General features: G+C 40.2%; 1 protein-coding gene and 1 long non-coding RNA gene across 2 annotated transcripts; one reads left to right on the plus strand and one right to left on the minus strand.

The window, feature by feature from the left end:
* Positions 1-8,076: 8,076 nt before the first annotated feature.
* LOC134221568 (uncharacterized) lies at positions 8,077-21,238 on the minus strand. The gene is given in 8 exon segments (XM_062700759.1): positions 8,077-9,647; positions 9,650-10,204; positions 10,362-10,853; positions 10,926-13,427; positions 13,529-14,950; positions 15,255-15,826; positions 18,348-19,686; positions 20,545-21,238. Coding segments are annotated over 8 exon segments (9,141 nt in total). The 5' UTR covers positions 21,233-21,238.
* Positions 21,239-22,878: 1,640 nt separating this feature from the next.
* LOC134227902 (uncharacterized) lies at positions 22,879-23,897 on the plus strand. The gene is made up of 3 exons (XR_009983786.1): positions 22,879-23,129; positions 23,215-23,394; positions 23,457-23,897. It is a non-coding gene; the product is annotated as an uncharacterized LOC134227902 (long non-coding RNA).
* Positions 23,898-27,539: the final 3,642 nt, after the last annotated feature.

The raw sequence follows: 27,539 nt of genomic DNA on the forward strand, positions 1-27,539 counted from the left end.
TTAGTGTCTTTTCAGTTGTATACCTACGCTTAGTTCACTTTACCTATTTATGGGTACCAGTTCACCCATATTTGGGTACACCATAGTTATGGGTGAAATATACCAATAATATCAGTAAACTTCACTCATAATGTTTGTCAAACCAGCTTTACCTATATATGGGTAAATCAATTCACCCATATTTGGATGAAAAACAAAACATTTTCATTCAGTCGAGAACACCATGGACACCGTGTGCTCCTCGGTCGCGTTATTAATTTCTCTCTTGCTCGAAATGCTTGAATTTGAAGATAGTTTTCTTCTTTACTGGTGAGTATTCAACTAAATAATTAATATCTATGACCGGAGGCACTTTATTTATGCTTCCACGATCATATTCTTTCGTAATTACAAATTTTGTTTCCGTTCAGCTTTGACCACCGGGAAACTGTAGCTGGCAGAAATGGAATCAACCATCAGGGAAAATTCGTCCTACTGCATGCAACACAGGAAATTTGGATGGAAAGTGGATTTAAGGCGACGGCCAGAATGATGCGAGAGATGTCAATCCAAAAGTACGGTGGATCACATATCCACATTCATGTTACCGGTCACCAATCATCAATCTGCCGTATGGGAACATTATAGTGCACCGTAAATAAATATAATTTGTATGAATAAAAATGATTTTCATCACATATTTCTATAACTATTTTTGTTTGATGTTTTGAGAAATCGGAATAAAATTTAATTCTGAGGTTCTAATAGAAAATACCCGCAGATCAAAGCTTGAAAAAGTACCCAAATTTGGGTAATATTCACCTATAAACTGTTCATATACTGAAACACCCAAATATGGGTAAACCATAAATCACCCATATCAAGGTATGTGCACTTTTTGGTGATTTTAGGTACTCTTCACCCATATTTGGGTGAACTGAAGTAAGCGTGATAGGACTCCTACACACCGATTGAAACTTGAACGCAACACGGGAAAATCCAGTGTCTGGTCCCGATTATTAGTTCCTGCTTATGGGCCAAACACAATGGATACGTTTGCGTGCGTTTTGACAGTTTTCTCATGAAATCTGTCAAAACGCACGCAAACGTATCAATTGTGTTTATTACCTCATTCACCAGGTGGGTGGCACGTGGCACGACGCCATGTTTTTGCAGCCAACATCTCAGTGTAAAATTCATGATAGTATATGTTTTGTTTACAAACATCACATTTGATTCACATTAGGATACAGAACTGTCAGTGGGATACGGTCGCGCAATGTTGGCTGCAAAACAATCCTATTGTGAGAGATAGGGATGCCACCGGGCTGCATTTCACCGTATTCGGTAAATTTTACCGAAATCTCAACAGCTGAACTGTTCGGTAATTTTTTTTGAAATTTTCTCCATTGCTCAACTGTCAAAATCACCGAAAATCAGTTAAATTATTTACCGAACAGTTCTGCTGTTGAGATTTCGGTAAAATTTTACCGAATTCGGCGATTTATTTTAAGTGTGTAGAAAATCGATAGCTTATTTGTTACGAAATAATGATGTCTCATAACTCTTTGAATATTTACTATTTTTTGAGACGTGCCATCATTATGTAATTCAATAGCGAACATGAAAAAAAACATTCCCCATCGAATGCAACTTGTTGTAGCAAAATCGATTCAGGTTTAGAACTAGAAAATTGTCTAATGTTTCAATGTGCACACACATACGCACACACACACACACGGACAGACAGACATTTGCTCAGTTTGTCGAGCTGAATCGAATGGTATATAATACTATGGGTCTACAAGCGCTCTATAAAAAGTACGTTTTGGGAGTGAAATGAAAGCCTTCCTGGTACAACTTTATTGTACGAGAAAGGCAAAACATTCAAATAGATTTTCATTCGCGTTATGCGTAACATTTGGTAGTACCACAAAACAGATAGGTATCATAGAACAAATTGCAAATTTCAAAGTAGGCTTTTTGTGTAGCAACAATCGAAGAACAGCACTCCCGTATATCCAAGGCGAAAGATAGAGACAGCAAAGCATGCGATGCTACTCTGTCTAATGCGCGTTTTTCAGTAAAGCTTGACTTCCACCGCTAGGTTCGCTAGCGTTCCAAAATCATGGAAGGACCACACCCAAGTAACACCAAGCATTACAATATTGCACGTATATCAATCACAAATCGGCATGCTAAATGCTAATTGCATTAGATCTGTTTTAACGATGTGTTGTTGCATTTATTTATCAACTGTCAGACAACGATACTCTAAATCAGCAGTACGGATGCAGCGATGCATTACTGGTGCTTTATTTCAACATGCCAAAGTAATGAACCATTATTTCGGTCTTATAATTGCCCTTTTCCACTTCAAGTCAACTTTTAGGGCTGTGTTTTTTACAAGCATATATAGCTTCATGGTTACTTGGGCATTCCACAGCAAAGATGCCTATATGTTATGTGGTAGTACCCACCCCCTCCCCCACCTTTTGGTGTAACAAAGTATAACGCAAGTTGGACCTCCCCCTACCTCCAAAAGCGTTACGTAATTTGTGAACAGACCCTAGCACACATAAATTTTGACTATAGCATTTCCCACATAACAGCTATATGAGTTTGCATAGCATATATGTGGAAACACTCATAAACCTTGTTAACTAATAACCTTTATGTGCATTTTCCAATAGCGGGTGGTTATTAACGCACACATCAAATTTAGTTGTAAATTTCTTTAGATTTTTGCCAATAAAAATGTGTGGATTTCTATTAGTGTAAATGAAAAATACTTCGGAAAATTCAGGGGAAATCTGAGTGAATATTAGACATTTTAAGTCCATTAAATTAAGAACAATTGTGAAATCCCATTTTGGCAATGACACTAGACTGGAAATGTCTTCCCTCGTAAAAAGCTACTTTTTATGCATTTGTCAAAATGTCAAGTATACATTTTCGAAAACGTGAAAAATACCCCTCGGTAATAATAAATATTATTAAGGATCGCATTTTTTAGATATGAGCAATATTCTCTAAATTGATTTAAAAGTATTACTCCGAAAATTAGTATTCCAATTTTACCGTGTATAAAACTTTAAAATGGGTATTTTATATCTCATTATGGGTTTATGTTTTTCTGTGTAGCTACTTATTCTTCCGTGTACGATGGAAAAGGCCTTTTCATGTGACATCATGATGCTGAGCCTGAACTTGTTAAAAAACTGAATGCTGTCAGTTTCGAATTGTGCGTCTTGGGAGAACATAACCTTTTCATCCGAGAGCATTTTATACCGAAATAATCATATGTTATAACTATTTGAATATTTACTATTTTTTGCGAAGTTCAACCGTTTTGAAATTCAATAGTGAACAAAAGAAAACATTCTCCATCGAATGCAACTTGCTGCGGTAAAATTGAATAAGGTTTAGTACTAGAAAAGTTGTCTAATGTTTCAGTGTGCACACATACACACACACACACACGGACACACACACGGACAGACAGACATTTGCTCAGTTCGTCGAACTGAGTCGATTGGTATATAACACTATAGGTCTACGAGTCCTCTATAAAAAGTTCGTTTTCGGAGTGAAATGATAGCCTTCTCGGTACAACTTTGTTGTACGAGAAAGGCAAAAACTGAATACCGGTTCCATCTTTTATTCTTTATCTACAACTTGACTAATTCTAGCCGTAACTGTAAGAAATCGAAAAGAGCGAAAGAAAGCTCGTTTTGGCATCCATTGCAACCTGTTAATCAAGATGGGCCTCTTCCATAGAACCTATCACCTAGATTCCAATAATATTCTCGTGGCGAGTGCAGAAGTGTTCTTGGTTTACAATGTGGCGAGTGACTGCATCTTTTATCAATTCCTTTACATCTACGGTAGCCCGAAAGGACGTGGCCAGCGCCGTTTGTTAACCCCTCTAGAGCTTTTGAACTGAGCACATTGAGGTGCTCAGTGCAAATCCCATGCCCTAGCCATTGGCTCTCTATGCAATTGCGATTTTTCTGGTAAATCACGGAGTAGCAACTACGACATGTAAGGTTATTATGCTCAGGCTCTACTTTGTTAATGCAGTGTTCTTCTCATAAGACAAGAACCTTGACTAATTCTATTCGCTTTTGGAGCGAAACATCGTGATTTCGCATGAATTAAAACTCAAGCATAATCCATTTCTTCAAATTTGCGAGCAAGTTTTCCAAAACATTAGGACTCCAATATTAAGATCTGGGCAGGAATCTGGGTATTATTTAACCACCATGTTTGGAGATACATTCAATATTCTTCCTGACATTCGTTATTAGCTGCACCAAGTTGGGGTCTCCAGTTAGCCTTGTGAGCAAAAACGTAGGATTGCCACTGCTTATAGAATACGAAGTTGAAATGCAGAGCCATAGATGGGATATCACAATTGCTAAACATTACTTTATTTTGCAATTATTATTATCAAGGCTCTTCAAAAGCGTCATTGCGGCATCCACAACTTCAATATTACTTTCTTACAACGTGCCTTTGCAGTTTTTTTTAATTCGGTGCTTCAGTAGAACCATGCTACAACAAGCTGAATTTGGCAGATTATTATGCATTATGTTGTAGTGTGTGTTTTGTTTTATCACCAACAGCGATTTGGCACTTATGGTACTGGTACTTTGGCTGCTAGGCTGAGGTAAACTAGATTTTTGATACGTGACCAGGTGAGTCATTGGCAATCTTGAACTAAGCTTAGATTACGCAAGTGAATTGAGCAAGTCGCTTGACTTGAACGTCTAAGCTCCTCCGTTCAACTCACTTGCACGAAAAGAAAGTTGAACATGTTCAACCTTTGGCAAGTCAAATGAATTTTACTGAAATGATCAAATTACTTGCCTTGTCAAAACCTCGGTTAAAACATAGCATGATACTTTAGGATCAACGCCCCATTGTTGTTTCCTCAGAAACTTGTTTTGTGTTTTCTAGTGCTTTTAACACACCTTTGTGTTTTTCGTCATCAAATCATTTCAACTACGAACGGACCTTTCAAATCGCCCACGACATGCTTTGAACTGTGTTCCAACTCGCAAACCTTCTGCTATTCAATTTATCTGGCTGTCATCATAAGCCGCATATCATTCCAACTTTACTTGGTGGTCTTCCCAACACGCCATTACGGTTCTCAAAACACGTAAAAAATCTCAACTTTTCTTGGCGGTCCACCTAACACGACATTTAAGTTCTTTCACACGCAAATCATTTAAGCTCCACTTAGCAAGCTTACCAATACGCCATTATGGTCCTTAAAACACGCTAATCATCAACCGTCTAAGACGAGTTAAGTAACTCCATTTAATTTCACCAATTATTTCGATATCTTTGCAGATACATATTTCGACCATAACTGTGTGGTCGTCTTCAGTATTTCGTACTTGACTCGACGACGCTAATCATTTTCACTTTGCTTGGCGGTCTTCAAAACACGCAAGTCATTTAATCTTTACTTGGCTGTTCACTAAACACGCAATCGCGGTACTAAAACACGCAAATTCTTTCATCTTTACTTGGCGGTTCTCCAAACATCCCACAGCAATTCTTAAAATACGCAAATGATTTCATCTCTACTTGGTGGTCTTCCCAACATTTCACAGCGGCCCTCAAAACCCGCAAAAAAATCATCTTTACTAGGCGGTGCTCCAAACACGCCATTGCGGTCCTCAAAACTCGCAAATCATTCCATCTTCATTTGGCGTCCTCTAAACACGTTATTGCGGTCCTCAAAACTTGCCAGTCATTTAAACTTTTCTTGGCGGTCCTCCAAACACGCCATTGTGGTCCTCAAAAATCGCAAAACAATTAATCTTTTCTTGACGGTCCACTAAACTCGCCATTGCGGTCCTCAAAACTCGCCAATCATTTCATCTTTTCTTGGTGGTCCTCCAAACACGCCATTGCGGTCCTCAAGACACGCAAACAATGTCGAATCTTCTCCGTTTTACTTACTTACGCAACCGCGTTGTGGGGAATAAAGTGAGTCGGAAAAAAGCATTCGTATTTTTGGTTACATTGGATTCATAAATAAACAAAACTATTTTAAAATGACAATAATAAAAAAATGATAACGTATTTGAAATACAATCGTAGTAGGCATTTGAAATGCCAGCATACTAAGAAGCTAATGAGAAGACATTTGAAATTCAATCTCAGTAGGCTGACAAGGAATTCTATATTGTTCGAATGAAAATAAACGATGGTCATTCAGTGTTCATTTCTTGGAGCGTAAGCACGCTTTCCAATTTTAGGAGTTGAAGACAAATTTTCCGCTGATTGAAGAGCGAGGATTTGTAAGGTTACGACACGCGTCTTCCCCAATTTGGAGCACCGGTCCCCACGTAAACACTGTAAAAAGCAAACATCCTTCTTGGTTCAGGAATTTAACTTTTCTTCTGAGAATGCGCAGTGGGTGATTTCCATGACGCAGTATTTTTATCAGGCATATTAGTTTTAACATTATTCCACTTGATACCTCTTGATACTAACAAAAAATGAGCAGTAAAACCTGTCACTGTCGCCAAATGTGTAGCTTGCTGCTGCGCCAGGAAATCACCCATTGCGCATTATTGCACTCGGCGAAGGTATCGCCTTACTCGGATCACTGTTGGACTCTGACTGAGCGAGAACGATGCTTGGCTGCTTGCTCGTCACCAACACCAAGACGGCATAAACAGCATATAATATAGAGTGGTATACAACAGGGCTGTCTCGCCGCACACACAAAGCAAGACCATGCTGAGGGTGGCTGGGTTCGATTCCCGGTGTCGGTCTAGGCAATTTTCGAATTGGAAATTGTCTCGATTTCCCTGGGGATAAAAGTATCATCGTGTTAGCCTCATGATATACGAGTGCAAAAAAGAGAAACTTGGCTTAGAAACCTCGCAGTTAAAAACTGTGGAAGTGCTGAACACTAAGCTGTGAGGCGGCTCTGTCCCAGTGTGGGGATGTAATGCCAATAAGAAGAAGAAGAAGAAGAAGACCTACAGAATTTAAGATATTTAAAAACCAATTTTTTGCCGAAAAATTCATTTTGATATTACTGCAAATATTTTTTTACCCTATGAATCAATATGGTTAGGTGTGGTAAAATTTAAATTATTTCTGGGATCTGGTAAAATTTTCAGCAAAATTGGTTCACTCGCAACCGAGATCTAGACCTCCAAAGTTGACCATTTTGAATGAAAAACGGCTAGTGGGCTTTTTATTATGCCGGTCACTGTATATGTTAATGTTATTTATATCTGTGGAAATAATCGGATCGTTTATTGTTTGCCAAATCTGATTAAAATTGGTCATTATTAATTATCTTAAAGATAAATCGTCTTGCTCAAACCTTTGTAGGGGTATGTGGCGTTCTGCCATCTTTCCTCGATAGCTCGATGTTAGCACCTTTGCGGATCAACAATACCACTGCATCGTTGTGACCTCCTTGAGCGGCACAGTGCAGAGGCGTCCAACCATTTTCATCATGTGCATCAATTTTTGCCTTTTTATCAATCAAAGTGCTCAAAACATCCACTCTTCCATTGAAGGCAGCGGAATGCATTGCCGTTCTGCCATCTTTCCTCGATAGCTCGATGTTAGCACCTTTGCGGATCAACAATACCACTGCATCGTTGTGACCATCTTGAGCGGCACAATGCAGAGGCGTCACACCATTTTCATCATGTGCATCAATTTTGGCTTTTTTAACAATCAAAGTGCTCAAAACATCCACTCTTCCATTGAAGGCAGCGACATGCATTGCAGTTCTACCATCTTTTGTCGATAGCTCGATGTTAGCACCTTCGCGGATCAACAATACCACTGCATCGTTGTGACCTTCTTGAGCGGCACAGTGCAGAGGCGTCCAACCATTTTCAGCATGTGCATCAATTTTTGCCTTTTATCAATCAAAGTGCTCAAAACATCCACTCTTCCATTGAAGGCAGCGGAATGCATTGCCGTTCTGCCATCTTTCCTCGAGAGCGCGATGTTGTCTCCTTTGCGGGTCAACAATACCACTGCATCTTTGGGACCTTCTTGAGCGGCACAGTGCAGAGGCGTCAACCATTTTCAGCATGTGCATCAATTTTGCCTTTTATCAATCAAAGTGCTAAAAACATCCACTCTTCCATTGAAGGCAGCGGAATGCATTGCCGTTCTGCCATCTTTCCTCGATAGCTCGATGTTAGCACCTTTGCGGATCAACAATATCACTGCATCGTTGTGACCTTCTTGAGCGGCACAGTGCAGAGGCGTCAAACCATTTGCTGTTTTTGGATCAATTTTGGCTTTTTTATCAATCAGAGTTCTCAAAACATCCACTTTTCCACTTAGGGCAGCGACATGCATTGCCGTTCCGCCATCTTTCATCGATAGCTCGATGTTAGCACCTTCGCGGATCAACAATACCACTGCATCGTTGTGACCTCCTTGAGCGGCACAGTGCAGAGGCGTCCAACCATTTTCATCATGTGCATCAATTTTTGCCTTTTTATCAATCAAAGTGCTCAAAACATCCACTCTTCTATTGAAGGCAGCGGAATGCATTGCCGTTCTGCCATCTTTCCTCGATAGCTCGATGTTAGCACCTTTGCGGATCAACAATATCACTGCATCGTTGTGACCTTCTTGAGCGGCACAATGCAGAGGCGTCACACCATTTTCATCATGTGCATCAATTTTGGCTTTTTTAACAATCAAAGTGCTCAAAACATCCACTCTTCCATTGAAGGCAGCGACATGCATTGCAGTTCTACCATCTTTTGTCGATAGCTCGATGTTAGCACCTTCGCGGATCAACAATACCACTGCATCGTTGTGACCTTCTTGAGCGGCAAAGTGCAGAGGCGTCACACCATTTTCATCATGTGCATCAATTTTGGCCTTTTTATCAATCAAAGTGCTCAAAACATCCACTTTTCCATTGAAGGCAGCGACATGCATTGCCGTTCTACCATCTTTCAGCGATAGCTCGATGTTAGCACCTTCGCGGATCAACAATACCACTGCATCGTTGTGACCTTCTTGAGCGGCAAAGTGCAGAGGCGTCACACCATTTTCAGTTTGTGCATCAATTTTGGCCTTTTTATCAATCAAAGTGCTCAAAACATCCACTCTTCCATCGGAGGCAGCGACATGCATTACCGTTCTGCCGTCTTTCATCGATAGCTCGATGTTAGCACCTTTGCGGATCAACAATACCACTGCATCGTTGTGACCTTCTTGAGCGGCACAGTGCAGAGGCGTCCAACCATTTTCAGCATGTGCATCAATTTTTGCCTTTTTATCAATCAAAGTGCTCAAAACATCCACTCTTCTATTGAAGGCAGCGGAATGCATTGCCGTTCTGCCATCTTTCCTCGATAGCTCGATGTTAGCACCTTTGCGGATCAACAATACCACTGCATCGTTGTTTCCTTGTTGAGCGGCAAAGTGCAGAGGCGTCCAACCATCTTCATCATGTGCATCAATTTTGGCTTTTTCATCAATCAAAGTGCACAAAACATCCACTCTTCCATTGAAGGCAGCGACATGCATTGCCGTTCTGCCATATTTCGTCGATAGCTCGATGTTAGCACCTTTGCGGATCAACAATACCACTGCATCGTTGTGACCTTCTTGAGCGGCACAGTGCAGAGGCGTCAACCATTTTCATCATGTGCATCAATTTTTGCCTTTTTATCAATCAAAGTGCTCAAAACATCCACTCTTCTATTGAAGGCAGCGGAATGCATTGCCGTTCTGCCAGCTTTCCTCGATAGCTCGATATTAGCACCTTTGCGGATCAACAATACCACTGCATCGTTGTGACCTTCTTGAGCGGCACAGTGCAGAGGCGTCCAACCATCTTCATCATGTGCATCAATTTTGGCTTTTTCATCAATCAAAGTGCACAAAACATCCACTCTTCCATTGAAGGCAGCGAAATGCATTGCCGTTCTGCCATCTTTCCTCGATAGCTCGATGTTAGCACCTTTGCGGATCAACAATACCACTGCATCGTTGTGACCTTCTTGAGCGGCACAGTGCAGAGGCGTCCAACCATTTTCATTTTGTGCATCAATTTTGGCCTTTTTATCAATCAAAGTGCTCAAAACATCCACTCTTCCATCGGAGGCAGCGACATGCATTGCCGTTCCGCCATCTTTCGCCGATAGCTCGATGTTAGCACCTTTGCGGATCAACAATACCACTGCATCGTTGTGACCTTCTTGAACGGCATAGTGCAGAGGCGTCAACCATTTTCATCATGTGCATCAATTTTGGCCTTTTATCAATCAAAGTGCTCAAAACATCCACTCTTCCATTGAAGGCAGCGGAATGCATTGCCGTTCTGCCATCTTTCCTCGATAGCTCGATGTTAGCACCTTTGCGGATCAACAATACCACTGCATCGTTGTGACCTTCTTGAGCGGCACAGTGCAGAGGCGTCCAACCATCTTCATCATGTGCATCAATTTTGGCTTTTTCATCAATCAACGTGCACAAAACATCCACTCTTCCATTGAAGGCAGCGAAATGCATTGCCGTTCTGCCATCTTTCCTCGATAGCTCGATGTTAGCACCTTTGAGGATCAACAATACCACTGCATCGTTGTGACCTTCTTGAGCGGCACAGTGCAGAGGCGTCCAACCATTTTCATTTTGTGCATCAATTTTGGCCTTTTTATCAATCAAAGTGCTCAAAACATCCACTCTTCCATCGGAGGCAGCGACATGCATTGCCGTTCCGCCATCTTTCGCCGATAGCTCGATGTTAGCACCTTTGCGGATCAACAATACCACTGCATCGTTGTGACCTTCTTGAGCGGCACAATGCAGAGGCGTCACACCATTTTCATCATGTGCATCAATTTTGGCTTTTTTAACAATCAAAGTGCTCAAAACATCCACTCATCCATTGAAGGCAGCGACATGCATTGCAGTTCCGCCATTTTTCATCGATAGCTCGATGTTAGCACCTTCGCGGATCAACAATACCACTGCATCGTTGTGACCTTCTTGAGCGGCAAAGTGCAGAGGCGTCACACCATTTTCATCATGTGCATCAATTTTGGCCTTTTTATCAATCAAAGTGCTCAAAACATCCACTCTTCCATCGGAGGCAGCGACATGCATTGCCGTTCCGCCATCTTTCGCCGATAGCTCGATGTTAGCACCTTTGCGGATCAACAATACCACTGCATCGTTGTGACCTTCTTGAGCGGCATAGTGCAGAGGCGTCCAACCATTTTCATCATGTGCATCAATTTTTGCCTTTTTATCAATCAAAGTGCTCAAAACATCCACTCTTCCATTGAAGGCAGCGGAATGCATTGCCGTTCTGCCATCTTTCCTCGATAGCTCGATGTTAGCACCTTTGCGGATCAACAATACCACTGCATCGTTGTGACCTTTTTGAGCGGCAAAGTGCAGAGGCGTCACACCATTTTCAGTTTGTGCATCAATTTTTGCCTTTTTATCAATCAAAGTGCTCAAAACATCCACTCTTCCTTTGAAAGCAGCGACATGCATTGCCGTTCTGCCATTTTTCGTCGCAAGCTCGATGTTAGCACCTTCGCGGATCAACAATACCACTGCATCGTTGTGACCTTCTTGAGCGGCACAGTGCAGAGGCGTCACACCATTTTCATCATGTGCATCAATTTTTGCCTTTTTGTCAATCAAAGTGCTCAAAACATCCACTCTTCCATTGAAGGCAGCGTAATGCATTGCCGTTCCGCCATCTTTCGCCGATAGCTCGATGTTAGCACCTTTGCGGATCAACAATACCACTGCATCGTTGTGACCTTCTTGAGCGGCACAGTGCAGAGGCGTCACACCATTTTCATCATGTGCATCAATTTTGGCCTTTTTATCAATCAAAGTGCTCAAAACATCCACTCTTCCTTTGAAAGCAGCGACATGCATTGCCGTTCTGCCATCTTTCCTCGATAGCTCGATGTTAGCACCTTTGCGGATCAACAATACCACTGCATCGTTGTGACCTTCTTGAGCGGCACAGTGCAGAGGCGTCCAACCATTTTCATTTTGTGCATCAATTTTGGCCTTTTTATCAATCAAAGTGCTCAAAACATCCACTCTTCCATTGAAGGCAGCGTCATGCATTGCCGTTCTGCCATTTTTCCTCGATAGCTCGATGTTAGCACCTTTGCGGATCAACAATACCACTGCATCGTTGTGACCTTCTTGAGCGGCACAGTGCAGAGGCGTCACACCATTTTCAGTTTGTGCATAAATTTTTGCCTTTCTATCAATCAAAGTGCTCAAAACATCCACTCTTCCTTTGAAAGCAGCGACATGCATTGCCGTTCCGCCGTTTTCCGCCCTCTGCTCCTTGTCGGCGCCCTCGCGATTTAACAATACCACTGCATCGTTGTGACCTTCTTGAGCGGCACAGTGCAGAGGCGTCACACCATTTTCAGTTTGTGCATCAATTTTGGCCTTTTTATCAATCAGAGTTCTCAAAACATCCACGTTTCCACTTAGGGCAGCGACATGCATTGCCGTTCCGCCATCTTTCGTCGATAGCTCGATGTTAGCACCTTCGCGGATCAACAATACCACTGCATCGTTGTGACCTTCTTGAGCGGCACAGTGCAGAGGCGTCACACCATTTTCATCATGTGCATCAATTTTTGCCTTTTTATCAATCAAAGTGCTCAAAACAACCACTTTTCCATTGAAGGCAGCGAAATGCATTGCCGTTCCGCCATCTTTCGCCGATAGCTCGATGTTAGCACCTTTGCGGATCAACAATACCACTGCATCGTTGTGACCTTCTTGAGCGGCACAGTGCAGAGGCGTCACACCATTTTCAGTTTGTGCATCAATTTTGGCTTTTTTATCAATCAGAGTTCTCAAAACATCCACGTTTCCACTTAGGGCAGCGACATGCATTGCCGTTCCGCCATCTTTCGTCGATAGCTCGATGTTAGCACCTTCGCGGATCAACAATACCACTGCATCGTTGTGACCTTCTTGAGCGGCACAGTGCAGAGGCGTCCCACCATTTTCATCATGAGCACCACGTTTGGCTTTATAGTCAAGCACAGGTCTCAAAACATCCACTCTTCCATCGGAGGCAGCGACATGCATTGCCGTTCCGCCATCTTTCGCCGATAGCTCGATGTTAGCACCTTTGCGGATCAACAATACCGCTGCATCGTTGTGACCTTCTTGAGCGGCAAAGTGCAGAGGCGTCACACCATTTTCAGTTTGTGCATCAATTTTTGCCTTTTTATCAATCAAAGTGCTCAAAACATCCACTATTCCTTTGAAAGCAGCGAAAAACATTGCCGTTCTGCCATCTTTCCCCGATAGCTCGATGTTAGCACCTTTGCGGATCAACAATACCACTGCATCGTTGTGACATTTTTGAGCGGCAAAGTGCAGAGGCGTCACACCATTTTCAGTTTGTGCATCAATTTTTGCTTTTTATCAATCAAAGTGCTCAAAACATCCACTCTTCCTTTATAAGCAGCGACATGCATTGCCGTTCTGCCATCTTTCGTCGATAGCTCGATGTTAGCACCTTCGCGGATCAACAATACCACTGCATCGTTGTGACCTTCTTGAGCGGCACAGTGCAGAGGCGTCACACCATTTTCATCATGTGCATCAATTTTTGCCTTTTTATCAATCAAAGTGCTCAAGACATCCACTCTTCCATGGAAGGCAGCGGAATGCATTGCCGTTCCGCCATCTTTCGCTGATAGCTCGATGTTAGCACCTTCGCGGATCAACAATACCACTGCATCGTTGTGACCTTCTTGAGCGGCACAGTGCAGAGGCGTCCAACCATTTTCATCATGTGCATCAATTTTTGCCTTTTTATCAATCAAAGTGCTCAAAACATCCACTCTTCCATTGAAGGCAGCGGAATGCATTGCCGTTCTGCCATCTTTCCCCGATAGCTCGATGTTAGCACCTTTGCGGATCAACAATACCACTGCATCGTTGTGACCTTTTTGAGCGGCAAAGTGCAGAGGCGTCACACCATTTTCAGTTTGTGCATAAATTTTTGCCTTTTTTTCAATCAAAGTGCTCAAAACATCCACTCTTCCTTTGAAAGCAGCGACATGCATTGCCGTTCTGCCATCTTTCGTCGATAGCTCGATGCTAGCACCTTCGCGGATCAACAATACCACTGCATCGTTGTGACCTTCTTGAGCGGCAAAGTGCAGAGGCGTCACACCATTTTCAGTTTGTGCATCAATTTTTGCCTTTTTATCAATCAAAGTGCTCAAAACATCCACTCTTCCTTTGAAAGCAGCGACATGCATTGCCGTTCTGCCATCTTTCGTCGATAGCTCGATGTTAGCACCTTCGCGGATCAACAATACCACTGCATCGTTGTGACCTTCTTGAGCGGCACAGTGCAGAGGCGTACCACCATTTTCAGTTTGTGCATCAATTTTGGCTTTTTTATCAATCAGAGTTCTCAAAACATCCACGTTTCCACTTAGGGCAGCGACATGCATTGCCGTTCCGCCTTCTTTCGTCGATAGCTCGATGTTAGCACCTTCGCGGATCAACAATACCACTGCATCGTTGTGACCTTCTTGAGCGGCACAGTGCAGAGGCGTCACACCATTTTCATCATGTGCATCAATTTTTGCCTTTTTATCAATCAAAGTGCTCAAAACATCCACTTTTCCATTGAAGGCAGCGACATGCATTGCCGTTCTGCCATCTTTCCTCGATAGCTCGATGTTAGCACCTTCGCGGATCAACAATACCACTGCATCGTTGTGACCTTCTTGAGTGGCACAGTGCAGAGGCGTCACACCGATTTCATCATGTACATCAATTTTGGCTTTTTTATCAATCAAAGTTCTCAAAACATCCACTTTTCCACTTAGGGCCGCGACATGCATTGCCGTATGGCCTTTATTCGTCGATAGTTCAATGTTTGTACCTTTTTCGATCAACAACTCCACAATTTCATTTTGACCTTTCACAGCGGCAAGGAACAAAGGATACAAAGGTTTGACTTCCTTTCCTAAATTCAGATCAATAATTCTTTCAAGTACGTTGAATACACAGATTGGAGGGTTACCATTTAGTGGTTTGTCGACATCAAACTTGTAATCATTTATTAGAAGGCTGCAAATGCCTAAGCTTCCATTGCCAATCGCCACATGAAGCATTTCATCGTATCCGACAAAATTCTCTGATTGTGTTTTATATTTTCCAAGGAAAAAATTTCACCAACTCAAAGCAACTGCTCTCACACGCAAATAATGCTATTTGATTACATTCTTCGAAAAGCTCGCCAAGATCTTGGAACCATATTTGTTTCTCTTGATCGTTTTTGTCGATACTTCTAACAGTATGATTTTCAATCATCATCATGGTATAGGTTTTTATATTTTCGTTCCGGCGAAATATATCTGACAAGAAGGTCTTGTGATCGTAAAGATTGTCGAATAAATATTTTGCAATCAAAAATTCTCCAAAAGACTGATGAGTAAATTTAATTTCTTTGTTGACAATTTCTATGAGAATGGACTTCTCAGAGGCTTTGAAACATTTTTGGCGGAAATTGTCATATTTTCTTCGGTTTCCAACATTTTTGAACTTCTTATCCAGTTCCGTTACGTCAAGTGTTTTGATTGCCAGTAATAAATGTTCATCGAAGCTGCCATGAACGCATGAATCATATAAAGAGCTGATTTCATCATATATTGCAACTGGTGCATTCGTTCTAAAAATCGTGTTAAAGAACATTTCATAAATTGTTACCTGATCAAATCGATTTCGTTCGAGTTCGTTTAATTCTTTTTCCTGATCCTCCTTGGCTTTGCCACAAAACTTTTTGAACCTCTCTCTAAAAAGTTCAGCCAAGATTTTGTCCAACAGCTGTAACATTTTCAAAATGCTACAACCCAAAATACTTTATTTTGGTGTAAGTTTTGCCTAAAGAAATATACTAGTGACAGTAAATGTAAATTACATGCAATAACTACACTTGTATTATATAATAAAATTTTGCTTTATTGCCACAATTTCACCAACGACCCTAACCAGAATTTAATTGAAGTACTAGATTGAGAGATATCGTTAGAGAAGATTGAATATTGCTCTCGTAGATAGGCTCCACTGCTCGATATGTATCCAAGCACAGCCACCCCACTGGACCACGAGAGTATTCGTGGAGGCAAGCTCACGCGCCTCACTATCACACCCTACCCAAAATGATATGGATGGAAAGAACCCAAAAAATCGCATGATCGATACTGATGAGCTGATAGTGGTACCTAGAAGCTATATAAGGGACAAGCGTCCCCCACATGGAGCTCTTAGATCCTGGGAAGCCAAGATATACGGTGCCAAGTATTTTAATATACAGTGTTCAGCAAGTGTGAATCCGTTTTCTTTACCGGTGATTATTGACCCACGTTTACTCGCTCGGAAAGTTTTATCCGATAGTGAAATATATAGATAGTAGATTCACAAAAGACGTTTTAGTAGTGTGACTACTTCTAAAATACCTAGCATGCCACAGACATTAAAAGTGTAGTGCAAGTTGTGCTTTTAGTGGCCACCTAGTGGCATTCCTGGTCCTCCTAATAGCTAACGTTGAGGCCAGTTAGTCGAAGAGGTCGTCTTCCGGTTTGTACGTTTAAGTCGACACGAGTGGGAATTGTCCGCGAGTTTTGACCGGTTAGACAAGGTGTCGCACTGCATGCTAGGTTTAATTCCTCCCGAAGAAAAGTGAAGTGAATTGTGAAGCCTTCCCAGATGCGCTGAACTGGTCGTACGTTAACAAACGACCTGGCACCACCGAGTTCGATAATCGAACACCAGCCCTGCGACGGTTGAAGCGATCCAGAGAAGCAGTGTTCCAGAGCGCGACGGAAGAACGGTGGCCGGAACCGTGACAGTCTTGGTGACGACGACAACGATACAAGTAGGTGAAATCTTCGGGCAGTGAGTGAGTCGAATTAGTTCTGTTCTTAAATAAAATCACTAGATTGAGAATAAATATAGCTTTTTCTTGGGTTTGGTGTTAATCTCAAATTTAACGATTAAGTTATTGCATGCGCCGAAAGAAAAGTTATTTTCAGGTTGAGAGCGAAAATTTATACAGGTGAGTCTTTCCCCAGCACGTTGTGCCGACCCTGAGAGGTTATAAGAGGTGAGCTGGCTCGGGACGTAAGGACGTCCATGCCACAGACGCATGGGCGTCATTGGTAGTTACACAGCGGAATAAGGACTTTAGTTTTGCCAAGCAATCTTTCAGAATATTCGTTAAACAGATTATCGTCAGACACATTCCAGATTTTTTTCATCATAAGTTTTCGGGTTTCATCTCCCATAGGACGTATTGATAACATAACTGGTTTCCATTCAAATGTGTTGAATCCTTCTGTCAGAATCTGCTCAATATGTTTTCTTCCACAGATTATTAGTCGTAAGCTCTTCGATTGAAAAAGAGCTTTGAACAGGTCTATGACAATATCCCTGTTGACTTCATGGATTTCATCGAAGGCATCAAAAAAAATCGTGATTGGTTCGTTTTTCGTTGATTCATTCATGACATTCCGAATACGTTTGAAGTTTGTAGGAGATAAAATTGGTTCGAGTATATTCAGCACATTATCTTTTGCTTTTTCACTCAAGTTTTGTATTTTATTCAAATCAACGAGAAGTACCGTTCCCATGTTGTTCTCTTTCTGCATTTCGAGAGCGACGTAATGCAGAAACATCGTTTTCCCCATTCCAGGTTCAGCTGTCAAAATAAAGCACTGATATTCTTTAAGCTTGTCGTTCAAATCGATCACCAGTTGTTTATCAGCAATTTCGATATATTTCATATTCGATTTTAAAAAAGTATCTAATATGTTGTTAAATTTGATTTTATATGTCTTCAATGACTGATCACTTACGATTTCGGTTTCTGCGTCCGTTCTCCCTAAAGAACGCGGGTAGTTGTAAGTAACTTGTCTGGTGATGTACAACTGTTTATGTGCTTTCAACTCCGGATATACTTTCTCAAAGTCATCTTGTAACTGCTTTTGGAAAACATCAAGCGATCTCTCGCTCAAAACATTGTTTTCATTTTTTTCTGTTCCATTTTTTAATGCTTCCTTGAAACTTTCTTCAAATGTTTTGAATGCTCGCTCTCCGTCCTCTTTTCTTAAGTTTCCAAACACGTCCGTTCTCATCCATGGTTTCATACATAAGAAAAGTTCATCAACCACGAACGGGTTCAGATCATGTGGTTGACTGTGCAACAAGACAAACTGTTTGAAAAAAGATTCTATGTCTGATTTCTCCGCAAAAAACGGCATTTTTCTTAGACCAGAAGTTTTTCATCTAATATTCGATTTTTCACAAATACTGACAAACTTCTATCCAAATAATCAATATTGTCATTCTGCAACTGTTTGTGAAGCAATTCAAATTCTTCGCTGGGTTCAGAGAAAGATTTTGAAAATTTAATTTCATAACAAGGCTTCAGAATATCTTTCAAACCGACTTGGTAATCGATCAGCACATCGTCTACGGCGCCTGTTTTGAAAAACTCCACGAGAGAATTTTTAAGTCGATTTACATGGTCGAGAGAAGAAGGCAAAGTTTTGAATAATAGTCTTTGTGGCTTAACTTCCAAATTCATGTCGATAGAATCCGCCTTCAATAATTCGAACAATAATCTGATGCTTTGATTATCATTTCGATTTTTAAAACTTGAGGCAAGCTTTATTGATCCATCATAATTTTTTACCAAAATTTCTTGCAAAGGAGTTTGATACTTGAGCAAAACTTTACCAACGCTGCCATTTTTCCATAAACTTTGAACAGCGTTTCGGAGTGAAATAATGTTGCTGTCAACAGTTGGAAAAATTTTCAATTTGGAGTTCTTGGCATCCAACAGCGATAACGGTACAGTGATTCTAACTTTACTTAAGCTTTTCAGATCAATTTCAAGAAGTTTGCATAAAACGATGTTCGTATTTGTTTTGAATCTCAGTTTTTTTCCATCTTCGGTTTTTTCAAGGACATTATTTAGTGCCACTTTATATTCCTTCAATATATCAGCAACCTTTCCTGTTTTGAATAGATCCTCGATAGCATTCTTTAAGTCTTCAAATTGCCTAGATTCAGACGGCAAGCTGTTCTCATCGAAAAGGTCTGTGTCTGTAGTGACAGAAATTTTCTCCAAACTCCGTAACTGTTTTTCTAACGCCTTGCATAGTCTATTGCTGGCAATGAATGTTTTCCTGAACTTCAGCCCATGTTTATTATCCGTCTTTTCCAAAACTTGATAAAGCGCCGATTTATATTTTTCCAAAATTTCAGCCACCGCACCGGTTTCAAACATTTTTTTTAGTGCATCTTTAAATGAGTTGAACTCGGCTTCATCAGTCGGAATGCTTTTGAATTTCGATTCTTTTCCATCCAATAATATTTTTGTTGAATTTTTCGCTTCCTCACCGTCCAATTCACCCATCTCACTTTCTAAAACTCTGCATAATTTACTACCAGCTATGAATGATGAAGTAAACTTAAAATTATTTCCAGACTTTTCAATAATCAACGTCATTTCAGATTTGTATTTTTTTAGTACATAATCCACAGTTTTATCATTGAAAAATCGCGTTATGGCATTTGTGAGTGAATCAAACTCATTGCCTTTGTCCGGAAAATTCTTATCTAGGAACATCTCTTCCGGAATAACTTCTACTCGCGTTAAGTATTCAGATATTTTATATAGTTCATAATGTTCGTAAAAGGATTTTGAAAATCGAAATGATTCGTTGCCCTCTTTTCAGCTAGAACGCTTTTAAGAAAAGTTTTATATTTATTTAGTGTCTCATTAATAGTTCCTGTTTCAAATACTTCTTCTATAGCGGTTGCGAGATGTTCAATCTCATCCTTATTCTCGGGTATTATACGTATCTTTGTTTTACGATTATCAAAAAGCTTCTTCAAGAGTAATTTCCTTTTCATTTAGGTTCATGAATTTTTTCCAATTGCTGGCACAAAATACTTGACATTATAAAAGATTTTTTGAACTTGTATTTATCTTTTCCAGATATTTCCAATACTTGACACAGTGGAATTCGATACTGTTTTAAAATATCTTTTACAGTTCCTTTCTCAAATAGTTCCACCAGAGCATCTACGAGATTTGTAAATTCTTTCTCTTCCTTAGGCAAGTTTTTGTGATTGACCTTTTTCTCATTAAGAAACATCTCATTTGGTTTAACTTCCACACCTTCCAATGATTTCAGTTTGCCTTCCAGAGTCTTGCATATATTACTATGGTCAATAAAAGATTTCGCAAAACACAGTGTTTGTCTTGATTTTTCAATGATATTCATCAAGGCGGCTTTATAATTTACCAACAACTTCGACACATTTCCCTTAAGGCATAAGTCTGTTATTGATTCTTTAAGCGGTAAGAAATCTTTATCCACGTCGGGCCATTTCTTGAATATTTCTTTTTTCGGAGAGATCTTAACACTACTGACATCTAGATCTAGTTTGATTGCATTAAAATTTTTAATACGTCTTCGTTTGCGTTATGCTCATCGAAACCGTCAATAAAGGCTACAGAATTCAACGTCTGACTGAGAATCCGATGCAGAAGGTGTTTATGATTATCCAACACAACTAAATCTGTTGCATTCCCGAAAAGATCGACTATGAATTTCTTTATTGCCAGAAATTCCTTGTTGATATAGTCCTTGAGCAGCTTGCAGGCCTCTGCAGTGGGCTTAAATGTCGCCTGTCTTCCAGCTGGAACTATTTGCAGAACTTCATTCATTATCTTGTCAGTGTTGCCAACGGAAAATGATACCAATTTCTTTAGTTCAACCGTCTCTCTCAAAGTATTATTTGTGAATATGATCAATTGTTTCTCACGTGGATCCATTTTTTGCAATATGAGATATGATTTGAAATATTTGAACATACTGAAATCGCTGTTAGTGCTTTTATCATTATGGTCGGGGAATAACTGGCTGTACTCGATTGTTGATCCTTCTTTAGACGCATGCTTCACTTGTACAAAGTACCCCTGTACGGTTTCGCTTTGTTTGACTGTAACCGTAAGGTCGTCAAACTTGTCTGCATCTTGCCTCTCGTAATAAAAGTCAAAGCTGTATTTTTTACGAATCAGCTTTAAAAGTGACCCATATGCAAGGCCACGTTGGTAATGGAACCCATGTTCCCCTGTGTCATCCTTACTTTCGTAGGTTCCAACCTTCGTACTTTCCATGGCCATTATGTATCTGAAAAAAAGGAATAATGTTTAGCAGTTAGGTCTTGCATGTATTGCGAATAGAATCTGACGAATCTGTGTCTCACATTTATAGGAACACCGGATTTTTAAGATACCTTTACATCTAACCCACCGATTATCACCCGTCCTTTTTCTTCTTCTTATTGGCATTACATCCCCACACTGGGACAGAGCCGCCTCGCAGCTTAGTGTTCATTAAGTACTTCCACAGTTATTAGCTGCGAGGTTCCTAAGCCAAGTTACCATTTTTGCATTCGTATATCATGAGGCTAACACGATGATACTTTTATGCCCAGGGAAGTCGAAACAATTTCCAATCCAAAAATTGTCTAGACCGGCAGCGGGAATCGAGCTCAGCATGGTCTTGCTTTGTAGCCGCGCGTCTTACCGCACGGCTAAGGAGGGCCCCACCACGTTATTCCAGTGGATTGTGGGAATGATTTAACAAAGTTCACTGAAGTTTTGTGAGGCTACTCCAAGTGTATTTAAACAAATAAATACACTAGACGTTCGATAACTGCAATGCATTCTAGACGTCAAACGATTGTCTGTCGACGTAAGATACAACAAAAGTGCATCGAATTGTGCAGCGGAATGCAGCTGTCATCAACTTTGTCACCGTTTTGAAGCTTAACGGTCCGATAACCAGGGTTGGTTCACTCTGAGGAATATTCAAGAGAAGGTGTATAAAATTTTCAAAAAAAAATAGAAAATTGCCAATAAAGAAATAAATATAAAATTTCGACTAATACAGCGGTTCTCAACCTTTTTCTTGAGAGGTACCCCTTCAAACTTTTACATTAATTGAGGTACCCCCTCTTGAAAGTAGGCTTCCAAGCCTTTTGTAAGAATAATTCCGAGCCCTTTGAAGCGAGGCTTCCGAACCTCTTGAAGGGAGCTTCTGAATCTCTCGAAAGTAGGCTTCCGCAGCTCTTGATGAAAGGCTTCTTAGCCTCTTGAATGGCGGCTTTTGAGCCACTTAAAAGAAGGCTTCCGTTGCATCTTGAAAGGAGGCTTCCGAGCCTCTTGAAAGGAGGCTTCCGAGCCTCTTGAAAGGAGGCTTCGAGCCTCTTGAAAGGAGGCTTCGAGCCTCTTGAAAGGAGGCTTCCGAGCCTCTTGAAAGGAGGCTTCCGAGCCTCTTGAAAGGAGGCTTCCGAGCCTCTTGAAAGGAGGCTTCCGAGCCTCTTGAAAGGAGGCTTCCCAGCCTCTTGAAAGAAGGCATCCGAGCCTCTTGAAAGGAAGCTTCCGAGCTTTTTAAAAAGAAGGCTTCCGAACCTCTTGAAAGGATCCTTTCGAGCTTTTTGAAACAAGGTAGACACAGACACAGCACAGGCCTTTCGAAAGAAGACTTCTGAACATCTTGAAAGGAGGCATTCGTGCTGTTCTGAAGAAGCCTTCCGAGAAGCGTAGAAAGTTGCTTCTAAATCTCTTGCAACGAAACAATAGAGCTTTTCTAAAAAAATGCCTCTCATTCTAAACAAAGGCCATGCCTCTCAAACGAAGGTTTCCAAACCTTTAGATTCTAGATTTTAGTTCAAAAGCATGTTTCTAACATATTATTCAACATTTTGTATAGATCAGGTACACTCAGAAATAAAGAAAATCGTAGTTAGATTAGATTTAATACTTTTTTGATATATTTCAACTTTAAGCTATCATTAGATTAAAATTTATACTAGCTGAGGTTAAAAGAAATTCTTTTAATGATTTGCATAGTTTAAATCTTGTCATGTATCATTGTGGATTGAAAACAATCATTTTGTGAAAACGTGATTTGTTCTAGATGGCATCACGAAAATAAAATTTACTGCAAACTTCTTGTGTAATTTCTCTATAAAGGAACACTAAAAAGACGCCGGATAGCTATACCGGAAAAAAGGTAACATTATTTACTAAGCTTCAAGTGTATTAACCTAATGCTGGAATTTATTCCATCTCTCATGTTCCGCCTAAATTCACCGAAGATGGCGATCAACGGAAGCAAATATGTCTCAGATTGTGTATATCTATGGAGCAACCGAGGGAGCAACTCCATGAACCAAACGTCCTCACGAAGCGGAAAAGATCATAGATGCATTTTATGATATGTGCAGGCAATATTGTTCTGCAACAGTTTTTGATATCCCAATCATCCTACTGAGTTGGTATGTATTTACAACTTAGACAACAAATAAATATTAATTTTATTCAATAAAAATACTTCCAGGTTTTTAGACGAAAGAATCCTAGAACGATGTTGAGTAGTGCAATTTCCGAAAGACGACCACTGATGGAGTTAGAAGTACCCGGAGAAACCTACGGCGATTGCTGCTTTGACTCCTGTGCTGGCTTGTGTACAATTTTGAGGTGCGGTGCCAAATGGTTTCCTAGCAGAGTTTACCCCTGCAGGATATTTACGGCTCAACTGGCCGAGCAACTGGCAAGCTTTAAATCATTCATTTACAATTGTAATCAAATTTAAAAATAAAGTATTTGTTTGGTGTGTTTGTATGTGTTTTCGTTACGTCTTCATTTACTTAACTAAAAAAAAATGCTACAGCAGAATCCACCTAAAGCATGTGGATTGCTTGAAAGTATACTGTGTCAACATAATTCAAAGTTATACTAAGCTCGTTTATATTGTATTTATACTAACACGGGGTCAACCAGGCGAATAGCCAGTTAGAATGACTTTTAATCTATTTAGTATAGATTTTTCTCAGAGTGTAGATTTCATTGCTGGGGCCCTCCTTAGCCGTGCGGTAAGACGCGCGGCTTCAAAGCAAGACCATGCTGAGGGTGGCTGGGTTCGATTCCCGGTGCCGGTCTAGGCAATTTTCGGATTGGAAATTGTCTCGACTTCCTTGGGCATAAAAGTATCATCGTGTTAGCCTCATGATATACGAATGCAAAAATGGTAACTTGGCTTAGAAACCTCGCAGTTAATAACTGTAGAAGTGCTTAACGAACACTAAGCTCCGAGGCGGCTCTGTCCCAGTGTGGGGATGTAATGCCAATAAGAAGAAGAAGAAGAAGAAGATTTCATTGCTGTTCTAGTTGAGGAAAGCAGGGTTCAATGAATTTCCTGCTTTGAGCATGCTTACAGCGGCACACTATGAGTTAACTTTCTGAAATCAGTATGGCTAAAGGCATCTATAGTTCGATTTCTCAAAATTAAGTACCTTAATCGAAAAAATATTTGGTAGGCATAGTAGCGAAAACCATCCTTCATAACCGGTATCAAATAGTTTTTATAAAAGTTCCTAATTTTGAGAAAACCCGCGTTAGATGTCCTTCGCCATACAAATTTTTGGCGGTTAACTCATGCTGGCTATTTACGCATATACGGTAGCGCCTGGATGTGGAAGCGGCGGTTAGAAAATTAGCCACTGCCATTCAGGGTTGTAAATTTTCGGCAGCACTGGATGAAGGTGATGTTTTTTGCCCTTCTCGTATACTAAGTATACGGAAAGGCTATATAACTGCTCCAAAACCGCAAAACCACAAAATGTGAGACACGTTTTTGGGCATTTAGCATCATCCGATTTGCTCGCAACAAGTTGCATTCGACGCGGAATGCAGTCCCATTGGTTCCTATTTAAAATTAGATCGATCGAACTTTGCGTTTCGGAGTTATGACCAAAAAACTGTTTTAACGTGCAAAAAAAAAGCAAAATGCTCTGCTCTGGATTCGAACTCGTGACCTCTGAAACGGGAAGCGGTTACTATACCACTGTACCATCGATACACATAACATGTGAGAAGATAGGTACAGATATAAATCATCGAATTGGGCATATATTCATTGCCTCTATAAGCAACACAATTTATCCTGCTAGGGTATCGTTTCCTATACTAGAAGTATTAATGGATCGAGAAAAGAAAATATTAATTTTTCTCGTTGGTTATTAAAATATACAGTTTCAATACATTACCTTAGAACAAAATGCCGTGGTGAGTATAAGCCGTTTGGCAGCGCAGTATCATTACTTGACACTTTACCGGTCGCTACTAAACGCGCTGCTAAAACAGTAGCGCAGCTGACAGGTGATCAAATTTGGTAGCGCGATAACAGCGCTGCTATTTGATGAACTACAGTCAAACCTCCATGAGTCGATATTGAAGGGACCATCGACTCATGGAAATATCGAGATGAGGAATAGCAAATCTTTGGAAAACTTTTTAAAGGGTAGGCTGACCAGATCATTTCGGTGAAAAAACGGGACAAACGCACTTGCAGAACGGGACATGTCAAAAAACCGTGTGATCGAAATTGATTTAAATGACGGTAAAAGTAGTAGCCTCATATCTTGGGAATCTTGTCCATTTATTTTCATAGGCGTAACTAGAGTCTCGGTCTAGGGGGGGCCATGGCACCAGCTGGTGGGATGTAATTTTCAAAGGCGATGCACTGTGCGCATGGATTGCAATAGAAATTGTTTGACTAAGTTTATCGCTCATTCGTCCTAGAACTAACATAAAAAAATCGCGAATAATACAATTGATTTCCAATGATGCTGTGATTGCTTCAAAACGCTGTGTCTGTGTCAACTTGTCTTCTCCATGTTACTAAATGTGGTTAAGTGTGTAATCTAAGATTCAAGAATCTTCTTCAAATTATCTGTAAATGAAATTCGATATGAGTATATTTCTGAAAGTTTTCAAGCATTTCCATGATTACTTAATGCATAAAGATCTCGATTTTTTTTGGAACTCTTTAGATATGGAATAAATTCCACGAAATGTTGTCATAATCAATATAAGTATTCATGCAATTCCAAAATGTATGCTATGTGCTGAAATAGTTAAGTACAGATGAACACAAATTTGGAATTTTATGAGTCATAAATTCCATGAGTCAGAGTTAGTCAGAGTCTGAATAGGTGAGAGATTTCTCTGCAAAAATCAAAGAGACTTGAGAAGCAATCAAATCGATCTGAATTGTGCTGCAAAAGAAATGTTTTCTGATACGAACGGTTTCTAAATCTATTTTTTTTTATCCTAAAAGACAAATTTTAACTAAAGCAGGCACAAAAGAGTTTTCCGATGATCCTTATGAAATCGCCAAAAAATTAAATGGAACAAGATCTTTTGAGGATTATAAAAATATTTCTTTAATGCAATCTCTGTTGTGAGTGCGAAGGTTGCCTAAGTTTTGTCCTAATACAGTAGCCGTTCGATAACTGCAAAATGTTTACTTTTCAGTTAACGAATGCCGTTCGATAACTGCAATGCATTCTAGACGTCAAACGGTTGTTAATCGACGTCAGATGCAATAAAAGTGCATCTAAATGTGCAGCGCAATGCAACTGTTATTGAGTCTGACATCAGTTTGAAGTTTAGCGGTCCGATAACTGCAAAACTGTTGCAACTATCGAATTGCAGTTAAAAAGCATTGCAGTTATATGACTAGCAGTTATCGAACGTCTACTGTACTTTCAATGGAATGCGTTATTGATTTTTATGTCATTGTAACAAAGATTCTTAAGTTTTATAATTTTATATTTTTCTGTGCCAGAATTATATAGCGAGAGCAAAAAGCTCCATAGGAATTTGATCAACTGCGGCATACCTTGCGGTTAACTCGAAGATTTTCGAAAGAATGGTCGTTCGAAATTTCATTGACCGGATTTGTGTATGTACATGTGCTCATTTTGATGTAGTTGCTTCAGTCTTTTTTGAAGTGGATGGTAGTTTAATAGAACAGGAATATTTATATCTTAATACAATTATGTTTTTATGTTTCTGCGACCAGGATACTAGTCAAACGAATGCAGAACAAATTTATTATTTTAAGCTAGCAACTGAAATAGAAGCGGCATTGATTTTAGCTTAAAAATCGAGAAAATGTTCCCGGAGCTCCAACTTAAATATTTCGATGCTTTGCAGAATAAATGGTCATAGATGTGATAACGCAACAAAAAATATGTTTATAGAATTCATAATCAAAATTAAGAAATATGTAGGAAATATGTAAATGAAATAAAAACTGACTAAGTTGGAATTACTATTCAAAATTTTCTGGAGGGCCACAAGTAGGTCTGGAGAGGGCCAATCCCCCCCCCCGGCCCCCCTTATTTACGCCAATGTTTATTTTGTCCCCTTGTGCTTCCAAAAAGGCGAGACTCATGCAATTTCGTCGCTAAAAGTAAAACAGATCCTGGCTAATTTGGTAGACTGCTTTACACCCGAATAAAAAATATAATACAAAAACTATATAACGTAATGTAACATTACTATTGAAAACAATAGGTTTCCATTAAATTTTAATGTTGGCATAACTGTAGAATCACAATACGATTTATTGTAA

The sequence above is a fragment of the Armigeres subalbatus genome, chromosome 3 (genome assembly GCF_024139115.2).
Source record: "Armigeres subalbatus isolate Guangzhou_Male chromosome 3, GZ_Asu_2, whole genome shotgun sequence".
Taxonomy (NCBI): domain Eukaryota; kingdom Metazoa; phylum Arthropoda; class Insecta; order Diptera; family Culicidae; genus Armigeres; species Armigeres subalbatus.